We start from the raw sequence: 12,025 nt of genomic DNA on the forward strand, positions 1-12,025 counted from the left end.
TAAGGTTTTCTAATTTTTATTGTGCGACTGGTTTTCTTCTATAATGTAAGAAACAAGTGTATCTGTGACCATGAAGACAGTCCGCTATCAATGAGGAGGAAGAGAACTGGACTAGTTATGAACAAAGATCCTTCCCGGCTGTGCCATCCAAATGTGTCCGCATGATCTGGAATTGTTCAGCAAAAGATCTAAGCACCAGCTTCCTGGTAAAACAGCTAACGCCCAGTGACTATGTAGTAATTGTTAGGTTCCTTTTCAAGGCTTCAAGAACACCTCAGGGAAGCCGACCTGCCAATGTAACTTAATGTTAACACTGAACCCCGGCCAGGCGCCTATGCGAGCCTGCACGTAGGCTGAGCGCATCCACGGCAAGCAGGTGGTGCTGTCCTGGACAGCTGGGTCTAAAGTTCATGAACTTCTCATGTTATTTAAGTTACGCCACTCCAGGGCCGGGGAGATAGCTCAGCAGCTTAAGAGCCTAACTGGCTGGCCCAAGGTCCTGAGTTCTGGCCCCGGTACCAAAATAAATAGGGCTGGCCTGATAGCTCAGCAGACTAAAGCACCTACTTAGGCAGAGCGCAGTGGCAGGGGTTTGATCCCCCATGTGCCATGCCGGGCCTGCCCCCAGGGCACGCTCAGCGATTGAGACTGGGCATGGTGGCGTGTGCCTGTAATCCCAGCACTTGGGAGGCTGAACACAGGCGGATCCTACGAGTCCGATCTACATAGTGAGACCCTGTAGACACTGTCATAAATACAGAAAATAAAAATAGATAAAATTATAAATTACACTATTCTGAAGATTGCAGACCACAAATGAGAAGATCAGCACCCACAAAAGCATGGACCTTTCATATTTCCTTAAAAACTGTTTTTTCGGTATGTTAAAGAATTCATCCTAACAATTCAAGGATAGAAACGTTCCCCCCTTTTTATGACAGTACCTAGAAGGCATCATATCTCTAAAATCTTCTCCTGGTGGCCAGTCCTTAAGTTTCAACACCATTGGTTCTTTGTCGTTTTTTAGACGATCTGAAAGGTAACCAGCATAAATGATTATTTATAACAGATCAAAGTAAATGACAAATTAGCCTTCTAGTCCTCAACAATGTAAGGATTCATAATGTGGTCCATGTAGTACACAGATAATTTTTTTCTTCACTATCCCCCTCCTGCCACCTGCCACTTTATTTCTGCAATGCCAAGAAATCCATTTGGAGCCTGGAGGCAGCAGATAAAGATCACTACTCTGCATGGGGCTGTCGCCCTCTGAAAAGTTCAGTGCCTCTTCATGCCCAGTGCACTGAGGCCATGTATGTGTGGTAGCTGTGCCGCTCGGAGCCAGGCTGCTGCTCCCCCAGTGTCGTAAGAGCACTGAGCAGCGCCAGCTCCAGGCACCAGCAGCAACACACCTTCAGAGACCACAGCGGAGAGTAAGCGCGGTTTTGTGAGGCCAGCATGAAATGGAAATGTTTTGCTCAGGACAAGACTCCAACCACCTCATGTTCTGTCCAGGGACAAGGACAAGGACCAATGGGGGACATCTCCCCTCTCTCTTGGCTTTTGGATGGCACACACAGGGTTTCGTCAGAACTATCTGCCACAGAACCAGTACCAGTTTTGGGGGATGATTCAGTTCAAAAGCATAAACTTTGTAAGGCAAAGGCAAAGGCAGGAAGGAGCCAACTTGAAGTCTGAAATTTTCTGACCCCTGTTAGTCCTCCTTTCACTACTCAATCCTCTGGAAAGAGCTTTAGTACATACTCGGGACATCTTCAAATCCATCCCAGAAGTCTCCGACAGTGGCTCCTGTGATGATTTCATTGGTCCGACAATTAACCAGGTCAACTTCTTGCTCACCAAACTCTTTCCTAAAGGACTCGGGTTTCCAAAGTTCAGTGTTCAATTTATGGTGCACTCCTGACACCATCACTGGCTGAAAGGAAAGAGGGGAGACTTCAGTGTGAATTCCGGCAGCTCTGTCCCAAGGCCAACAGGCTGTTCCTCTCTGAGAGATGCTGGCCACTGCTGGAGAAGTGACAGCTTAGTTCCCTGAGCTTCCAACAGTAGCTCTACTCCTCTGTTCCCCTACCATGTGTGCTGTTCTCCAAGTAGACAGAGTAGGAAGCTCATAAACACAAGGCTCGTGCTTCCTACCTGATCCCAGCGCTCAGAACATGCACCCAAAACCCCAGACCCAGCAGAACAGGAAGGAAACAAGGGCCAGATGTTCACTATTCAAAGCATGCAATGCCACAGGCCTCTGGTCTGGCACTGCCAGGAGAACACAGACTTGGCTGTGTCAAGTCTTGGTTTTTCTAAAACAAACAAAGAATCCTGAACTTTGTGTTAAATAGCCTGACTTACATTTTTTGTCTTTTTGAGACAGGGTCTCACTATGCAGTTCAGGCTGGCCTTGCGTTCACTTTGTAGCCCAGCAGGCCTCCAACTCCTAATGATCATCCTGCCTCAGCATCCTAAGTGCTGGGACAACAGGTGTGTGCTACCATACCCGGCTGATTTTAAAATTAAGTACAAAAATTTAATACTTTTCAAATAAAAAAAATTACCTATGACAATAATTAATAATTAATCCAACAAAACCTGTTGATGGACTATGTATTCAGCCTGCCATTTTGCAGTCTCTGATTGTGCTTGAATAAATGAGTAAATCCTGTTGGTACACAGGTCCAAAAATCGCTTTTAGAATTGTGCTGTTGTTCTTAAACACTCACATTTTCTTCTTTGGCAGTTCCCCCAAATTCTTATCCAAGAGCAAAGTGTTCCTTTAGCAAGGACACTATTTAGCCAGAAAAAGCCAAAGATGCAGAAAACAGAACTGACAGAGGGGCGAGGGGAGGAGGAGGAAAAGGCAGAAGCAGGCCACCATTCACTACACTCCCCCCTCACTACCCAAGACCACAAAAGCTAGGACACTCATCAAAAACTCAATGATGGCTGCTGGAAACACTCACCCTGATGGGGACAGACAGTGTGGGAAGCCAGCTGCACTGAGTAAGCCCTGGTGTGATTATATTTACCCCAAACAACTGAATACAAAACTGGGAGGTAAGAGGAAATGCCACTGGTAGGGAAGCGGGTACTTTGCAGAGGTCTGCGAAGTAAACGAGCAAGAGGGGTCTGGGCTGGGCCGGGGCAGCAGAGACCCACGTTACCTGCCCTTGTTTCCAGCACTCCCTGAACACATTCCAGTTGCTCTTGTTGTTGGGATCTTGCAAGCACAACAAGCGATTATCACACAGCCAGTAGTGAGGAGTGTCAAAGCCCAGAATGCTGGGCTTGATGGTCAGTCCTTGAGGCCTCTTGGATAAATCAGAGGACGGCTTATTTTGCACCAAAGAAGCAAAGATGTCATCAAGGATTTTTGGTGTATTCTTGAGTCCATTTTCTGTCTGAAATGGAGAAACAACAATAGTCTTCAACACACCGCTCCCTACCATTAAATAATCCATTCCCAAAATGGCAGGATTGGTTTGGCCCCATTCGATACCCAGAAGTCAAGCCAGGATCCCCAAGCACCCAGGCAGGAGGAAAAGTGGCAGGAGAAAGTGGCCCAGCCCAGGCTATAGCCCTGAGAAGCCTACGTGCAGGGAGCCGGCCCCCAAGTGCAGCGTGTGGTTCCTGTTCTCCTCTCCTCTCCCAACTTCGCTTATCTCTCCCTGCCCTGGTTCTATTCAGCTACGTACAATGGGATGCAGACAACAGGACAGGCGCATACCTTCTCTGTAGAAGAATTCAACAGGTTTCGGAGGAAACCAGAGTTGTTGTTGCTCACAGGTGTCAGAATTGTGCTGTTGAAGGTGTGGAGCACTGAGCTAGATTTGTTCAGAGGGGGAAGAGGTGGAAGGCACCTGACTTCATTCTTTAAAGTTGGCATCACTGGCTGTTTCTCTAAAACCAAATATACAGATTTTAAAACGTTCTAAAAGGCAAATACTAGTTTTCCAAGCTAGTATTCATTTTGTAGGACCAAAACCCCCCTTTAATATAAACACTACTATATTCAGACAAGGATTTATAAGAACTATGTAAGAGTCTAGTATCCAGATACACGGAATTTTTCTTTCAGAGTGCCTCTGCACTTTTTTTTTTTCTTTCAGTCTTTTACTTCTTTATTCACTTGGTATAGGGTCTCGCTACACGGCTTGAACTTATAGTAATCCTCCTATCTCAAACTCCCCAGTGCCAGGATTACAGGCATTCACCACCACACCTGGTTTTGGGGCTGGCATGGCAAACCTAGGGGTACTTGCGCTTGCCAGGCAGGCACTTAGATCATGAGGTATGTCCTCAACCCCTAAAAGGAATTTTTAAGCTTTCACTTTCTATATTTGTTACGCAAAAACACCAATGATTTCTGATAAATTTACCTTGTATCTAGTAACCTATCTTGTCACTATAGGCTCTTTTGGGTTTTCACATGTACTGTCTACAAGTGTCAATATGTATCCTCACCTCTTTTTTTTTCCTGTATTTTAGGGAAGGGTCTGCAGGGTGTTCAGGGTCTCACTACTAGATCAGACTTGTAGTGATCTGCCTGTTTACAGCCTCCCAAGTGTCAGGAGCATGCCACCATACCCAGTATCAGTCGCCATCTCAGCAAGCCCCAGGGGCAGGGCCAGGACAGCAGGCCAAGGGATTGAACCCTCTGCCCCTGCAACTGCTTGCAGTCACTTTAATTTGTTGAGCTATTTGGCTGGCCCTTCAAAGTTTTAGATGTTAAAGTACATATACCTTTCTGGAAAAAACCCATTTTGTCCTGCTATGTAATTCCACTAAAACTTCAAAATGTTTGCAAGAAGGAAATCAATCTCCTAAATTAGGCAGAAAGCAAGATCACAATTCTAATCCAACTCTACCTGATGCCAAAGCACACTCTTTACCCTATCACCTAGCACCTAAGGCAATAGCACAGATGACAAGAATGAAACCAAAGGCCACATTTTTGGACACAGACCAAACAGGCACTATGTGCAGGGTAAAGACAGACAGGTAAAAAAAGTTACTTATCATAAGTCTCAGCCCAGCTCCATTCTTGCCAAACACGATCTCAACCTGGCCTAGAAATCCAAGATCTATCAGCAACAGCCCTCCTTGTTGGCACTGCACTGCACATACAGTGCCATCCGTGCAGGCCCCAGGATGACGGCCCGGACCACTTTTGTTGCAAGACTTCTGACCACCAATCTCACTGGCAACAGAGGCTGTGGATCCCTCCAGGAGGAGGGCCGTGCTGAGAACAGGAAGGTGGCGCCACTCACCCTTGTTTTCCTTATTGACATTCCCACTGGTCAGGTCGGCCAGCCAGTTCAAAGGCGATGTGCTGGCTGGACAGGCAGGCTTCATGCAGGCTGCTGGCTTCAAGGCTGCTTCCCCTCCCCCCACTGCTGGCTCCAATGCTGAGGGGCTCTGCTGGAGCATGGCACTGAGCGTTGGCCTCTCTCCTGCTAAGGAGGTCTGTGTGAAGTACAAAAGGAGAATTCCGTGTTAGCTAAAGAATGGCATTTTTAAAAAATACCTTCTCTGCCAAGATCCCCCAACATGAGATTTGTCTCCAGAGCAAAGCTGCACCACAGCTGCAGAACCAGCGCTGGAAGCCTGACGTTCTAAGTATTACTAGTGAAAACATAAGATAACAGTTTATATTCATAAAGTATTTCCCCTCCATACCTAGTCTTTGTACACATTATGTACATCTTTTTATACATCCCCCTCACCCCACGTATTACGTGGTTTTAAACTGGCAAGCTTGCATCAGTCTCCCTTGGAAAATTTGCCAGAATTCAGAACAAGCCCTCAAAACATGGTTGCTAAATAAATAAGGTTAGTAGGAAATGAAAGTTAGAATTTCAGAAGAGGATACCAAGAAAGGAAAAATGCTCCGCTAAGCATTAAAATGTGACACAAAGCTCCTAAAAATGTCAAACACACACTGAAAAGGACAAACTAAAAAGAGCATTCACTTACTCCACTACTTGACTGACAGCTTGTGCATAAATGAAAAGGAGAAAGGACTCTGAAGGTCCTGTGGAGGCCCAGGCCTTGCCTTCCCAGGATGCACTGCCATGCTGCCCAAACCTTGCATGCACGGTGATCCCTGTCACTGACAAGCAAGCCACAGCATACCGAAACCCCCTGTTTGAGCCCAAGGAGCACAACTAGGAAGCAGCAGGAAAATGTAAGTTCACCTTTGCTATCTTTGATACCCCATATAAAAGAATTTCTGATTCTTAAACACAATGTAAGATCACAATTACTGGCATGAGGGAAAAGGGGCCACTGAAGGTTGTGATGCAGAGGAGGGCGAGCTGCCGCCAGGAAAGGGCATGTGAGGGGCGGGCATGGGCAAGCCATCTCCACCAACTCTTCATGCAGCTTATGGATACAATAGATGTAATAATTTAACATTTTTAAAGCATATCAGAATAATTTTAATTGTGCAAAAGGTGAGATTTTAAAAACATACAAATTTGATAGTAATTTATTAGACTATATTTTTCAAAGAAACAAAAAATATGAAATCTACTAATAAAAACACATGAATAAGACCCATAACAGCAAATGTGGGAGAACAGGCTTTTGAACCATTACAATGAGTGAATTCTTTCCCTGACAGCTGTTGCTACTTTCCTTTAAAATACACTTAAGAGAGGGGAAAAGAAAGAGAAAAGAAAAAGTGAGAAAAGGAAAAAAAAAAAATGTAAATAAGGAGTTGAAGGGAGGTTAGGGGAATTAGGAAAAAAAATCAAGTTATATCCTGTACAGCTACAAACTACCAATGATGAATGTGATCATTATGTATACCCAAAATGTACCAATAAACTTAATTAAAAAACACCGACAGAAACCCTTGCGTTATTTGAAAAACAGAATCACATGGACGGCGAGTATGGCACAAGCAGCAATACCTGTTTTAGGTCTTCCTTTGAAGATGGCTTTGAGAAGAGTTTGAATTGCCTGTTTGAACAAGGACAATTCGCCTTTATTCCCCATTTTACTCTTACTGAATGAACAATGTCTCCAACATCATAGAGGGCTGGAAAAGAAGCACAGGCAAACATCTGAACGAAGATGTTAGGTACTCTGAAACTCGACATCACAGGGCAGAGTACAGGACCTCTCCTCACTGGCATGGCTCTCCACCCTGCCCTTTTATCCCACCTTTGATTTTGTTCTACAAAACTATCTTCAAGCCCTCAATTAGAAGGTGTCAGGGCACTTCTGGGCAATTTACAGAACACAATATAAAGTAAGGTTATCAAGTAACGACACTACGGACAGTGAAACTGAAAGACCAGCCCCTACAAGTTAACTGAGAGATGGGAATGAAAATCCCAGCACCCCGTGAAATACCTTTGCCAGGAATGATCTGAGTAGGCATTAGGTTTTCTGGCTCATGTATCTGACTCTTCACACATCTTAGCCAAGAGAAAGTCTTGTAGGTGGCCCCTGTAAATGACGGAGTTGCGGTGACTGCTCTTGGTGTGCGCTGCTGTGCCTCACCGCCCACCCACCACAAGCTAATCCTGGCTTCGTTCCAGCACGCCAGGAGCTGCAGGGAATCGAGTCAGTCCTCACCCTGCTGGCAGCTCTTCCTCTTCATGCGGTAGCAATCCACACACACCCCAAACCCACACCGAGGGCACACCCAGTGCAGGTTGAAGATGGTGGTGTCACACACGTCACACATTTCTCGAACACCTTTGACAGCTCGCTTCCAAGCAACCTGTCCTGCAAGAAATAAATCACTTAGTTGTGGGGAGGGGAGATCTGACATCAACTGTGAGGGGCAATTATTCCTCCCTGTAACCAGGATCCAGGAAACTGTGTAGTCGTATCATGCACGCTGGATTCCAGCAAAAGTGCTATCCTTCAGTTTCTTGTCGCAACAGCTGTATCCAGGCAATCACAGTCCCACCTCCTGAGGCTACCCCACCCTCGAACAGAACCCTGTTCAGCTGTGTGCTGTGTCACACAGCAGGAGAGCACACGGACCCCAGGCAGATATGCCCCACCTGCTTCTGAGCCCCACTGACAATCCGAAGGTGGCAAGAGTCAGGCTTCCTCCAAGGGAGAAGCCATTTCCTCAGACACACAAATCCAATAAGCAGCACAGAGCACCAGGTTATTCAAAGATGTCCCTGACCCAATGAAAACACCACAGTGCTGAGCGGGCCTGGAGCGGACCATCTAAGAACTCAGCACTCCAAAGGCAGTTCCTGTACTCAAATTTTGCCAGTGCCAAGTGTGATGGATGCATGTAGTGCCAACTCACACCAACAGACACCCAGCAGCCTGAGCCACAATCCAGGAAGCTACAAGCAGCCTCTTCCAGTCCAGCAGCCACAGAGGGGAGAGGCTCCTCCCCAACAGGGCAGGCCATGGGCCCCCCACCCCCACCCCCAAGGGAGGGGTACTCAACTGAGCGACCATACTGGGTACAGCAAGCTTCAAGATGTAGGAGCAAAAAGGGACACTGTGGCCTGAGACGGCCCAGCGCTGCTGTCCACAAGCCTCTCCCTTCCGCCTGACAGTCTCTTCCTGAACAACCCTGGATCAGCAGTGCGGCACTCTTGTTCCAAGGAGAGGGCTTTGTCCTAATTCTGTCGCTGGTGAGCTCATTCTTTCTGAATGACTGAATACAACCCAAGTGACCGGACTTCAGTACACAGCGAATTACTCCAAGTGCTAAGTGAACTTCTGACCTCCACTGTAATGGAACAGTCCAGACACAATACAAAGCAGCTTGAGGCAGTTTACAGATGAGACGTTATGGATTTCACTGTGACCACCTGGATCACTGCTTTATTAGAACAGTCTTAGATGCCTCAGTTACGCCCTTAACCGTTGCTACTGAGAAAACAGAGTGAAAGTCCAGTTATGGTTATGTGCTGCTGAAGCCAGCACAGAAGCAAAGTCTAACAGCACAGGTCCGCTTCCCAACAGCAGGCCCCGGAGAAGCCCTCTGGCGGGGCCGGGGCGCATGCAAATCCACTCAGTTGAGCTTCTCGACAGCAGCTTCTCTATCCATTCTAACTACATTGTCACAGAAGAAAGAGAACTAGAACAATCATACACAAGAAAGGTCAGTAATATTTAAATCTTTAAGGAGGGGAGAGATCCTTAATCATGGTCTTAAAACACAACTATTAATGTCTTTTCTTGTATTGGAAGAAAAAATAATCTGAAACAAAGAAGTGGATGTGATGGCACACACTTGTAATCTCGACACTTCAGAGGGTGAGGCAGGAGGATCACTGCAAGAGTTTGAGCCCAAACTCCAGTGCTGAGCGGGCCTGAAGCGGACCATCTAAGAACTCAGCACTCCAAAGTCAGTTCCTGCACTCAAATTTTGCCAGTGCCAAGTGTGCTGGACACCGGTAGTGCCGACTCACACCAACAGACACCCAGCAGCCTGAGGCACAATCCAGGAAGCTACAAGCAGCCTCTTCCAGTCTGAACTGCATTGTGAGACCCTGTCTTGAAAGAAGAAAAGAAAAGAAAGAGGAAGAGGAAGAGGAAGAGGAAGAGGAAGAGAAAGAGAAAGAGAAAGAGAAAGAAAAGCAAGCAAGCAAAGGAGGGGGAGGAGAAGAGAAACCTACGTAAGCCAACCATGCCGACCCAAGAGGGAAGCAACTGCGTTTCAAAGAAGTGCTTCCCAAGTGCAGCCATGACTGCATGTTTGTACCACCATGAACGGTTATCTAAGAAATGTTTTTAAATCTACTTTTGCCCAAACGTATTTAATAAACTTTGTCTATTGAAAATGTAAAATTTGTATCATGTGTCCTAAACAGATGGGGGAGGACCTGAGAGAGCCCTGACTGGTGAATCTCGACAGCCAGATAAAAGCTGCTCTTCCCTTCAGCGTGACTCAACCCGGACCAGTCACGATCCCACGCCCTCCCCCGCTTTGGGCTCCTGCTGCGGGTTCCTGTTCCTGGCTCTTGAGAAACAACAGAATCCACGCCTAATAGGACCTTTGTATTTAAGCTGCTATCAGTGTTTTGTAGCTATACCAAAATCATTAAGACCGGTGAGGATGCTTGTATTCAAGCATTCTTGGTTATGCAAAGTTACCAGAGAAATGGAAGGCCTTGCTGTGAGTTTTGAACCACTTGGAGACACTCGATGATGGATGCTTCTGGCTGGGCAGCTCTTTTCTACAGACACAGGGAGAGGCATGCTGACCTTCCAGAGTTGAAATGTCACACAGGAGACTTGGCTCTACCATGTCACCCACACGATCGTCTGTGGTTTCTAGGCTGTCAAGAGCAGTGCAAGCGCAGGCACATGCTCTCAAATTCTCACCTAACAGAGCTGGCTCCACCCGAGCTCGGGCCCTTTCTCACGCCTGGGACCCAGCCCAGCAGACTCAACTGCGGTGGTGGAAGGGGCAGCCAGGCCCTTATTTTCTTTGAAATGTATTCCCTATAAGAACATTTGTCTTAAATGAACCAACCAGCTGGAAGTCTCACCCTTGTCTGGCAAAGCTGCAATATGCTGGAGAGGCCAATATTCACCTTGACCTTTCCTAACAAAAAGGAGAGCCACTCCTTTGATAACTGTCCCAAAATAAACCCTAGAGATAAAGGGCTAGCTCAGATGAAACCTGTCACAAAAGGAAAAATGCAACCTCATTATACCAAAGTAATCTGAACTTGTGGATGAAAATGAAAGACATGCAAATAGGGATTTAGGTGTCACTCAGAAACAAAAATCAAGCCAGACTCAAACATCCTACCCACTAAGAGATGCTCTTACTGTGTGGCTCAATAGTTGACATAGCTTCTTTTTCAGAAATCACCATTTGACAGAAGTGGTCTCCAATGTTGGCCAAGATGTACTTTGCTGTGTCCAAATCAGTCCCCACAACATTTTTGGTCAAAGGTAGCCACAAGCCAATTGCTTCACTGTCATATTTGTTTGGTGTTAAGAAGCCTTCTACCCGCAGCACACCATGTTTATTGAATTGCAACCTAGGAGGAATGGGGAACACACACAGTTAATTTACATCTTCTAATTAATATTTAAACACGATTAAATCAACAAACATCTTTCATAGTTTTCTGTAATCTCCACAGCCAAACACATCAACTCCCTCACTTAAGAACGTTCCGGTTGTGGACTGTCAGACGTGACTGTACCTCACATCACTAACATTCGTAGACGTGAACATACTGCAGCAGTAGCTCACATAGGCCGGATGCTGTCAAACTGGCTGCTGTGTGCTTACTGTGCAGTGCAATAGTGTACAGGAGGGCAGTGCTCAGAGCCCAGGAAGCAAGAGGAAAAGCAATGGTGATGTGGAGGGGATAAAATAACTTATGTTTTCTCCTAAACACAAGCTACAGAAGAAGGAAGAGGAGGAGAGAATATTTTGCATTCAGCCAAGATATAATCATTTTGCCTCCAGAGACAAATGTTCAAGCTGATGGGTTTCTCTTAATAGCAAGAACGAGCACAAGTTATCAACAAGCACAAGTTATCACAGATGAAAGCTGCCAACCAACAGAAGTGATGAACAATCTGGTCAGATGTGAACACAAGCGGCCGGGATTCATCCCAGGCGTGCTGTGCTGTGTCAGGCCCGCCCCCGGGGTGTGCTGAGACAGCGACTGAGACAGGGTGTGGTGGCGCGCGCCTGTAACCCCAGCACTTGGGAGGCTAAAAACAGGAGAATCACTACGAGTCCGATCTACATAGTGAGATCCTGTAGACCCTGTCCTAAATACATTTAAAAAAAAAAAGAGAGTAATTCTCAGCAAGAGAAGAGATCTCGAGGTAGTCACTGGAACCATGGCCACGCTGCTCTCTCAGCACTCCCAGGAAATCTTAAGCTTCAGACTCCCAGAAAGGGAGGAAGAACTCAGGTGGGCCTCAGACCCAAAGAAGTGAGACAAAAAGCAGAACATGGTTCTGTATTCATGTTCAATATTCTACAACATTTTGGTTTTATTTCTTTAATAACTATGTATTAGTTTTAAATTTTCTGATATCAACT

At 46.2% G+C, this 12,025-nt stretch overlaps 1 protein-coding gene across 4 annotated transcripts in view; it reads right to left on the bottom strand.

Annotated features, from left to right (window-relative positions):
* Nucleotides 1-12,025, bottom strand: part of Kdm3a (lysine demethylase 3A) — a 45,319-nt gene that overhangs the window by 7,586 nt on the left and 25,708 nt on the right. For 3 of the 4 annotated variants that reach the window (XM_023702923.1, XM_023702922.1, XM_023702924.1), the window contains exons 12-20: nt 10,786-11,000; nt 7,600-7,752; nt 7,375-7,470; nt 6,930-7,057; nt 5,283-5,478; nt 3,740-3,912; nt 3,177-3,413; nt 1,765-1,936; nt 945-1,032 (exon numbers count right to left, since the gene is read on the bottom strand). In XM_023702923.1, coding sequence (XP_023558691.1) covers nt 945-1,032; nt 1,765-1,936; nt 3,177-3,413; nt 3,740-3,912; nt 5,283-5,478; nt 6,930-7,057; nt 7,375-7,470; nt 7,600-7,752; nt 10,786-11,000 — 1,458 coding nt within the window. The remainder of the gene's footprint in view (nt 1-944; nt 1,033-1,764; nt 1,937-3,176; nt 3,414-3,739; nt 3,913-5,282; nt 5,479-6,929; nt 7,058-7,374; nt 7,471-7,599; nt 7,753-10,785; nt 11,001-12,025) is intronic. The other variant, XM_023702925.1, reaches the window with a different exon arrangement.

Source organism: Octodon degus, unplaced genomic scaffold, assembly GCF_000260255.1.
Source record: "Octodon degus isolate 3935 unplaced genomic scaffold, OctDeg1.0 scaffold00162, whole genome shotgun sequence".
NCBI classification, from domain to species: domain Eukaryota; kingdom Metazoa; phylum Chordata; class Mammalia; order Rodentia; family Octodontidae; genus Octodon; species Octodon degus.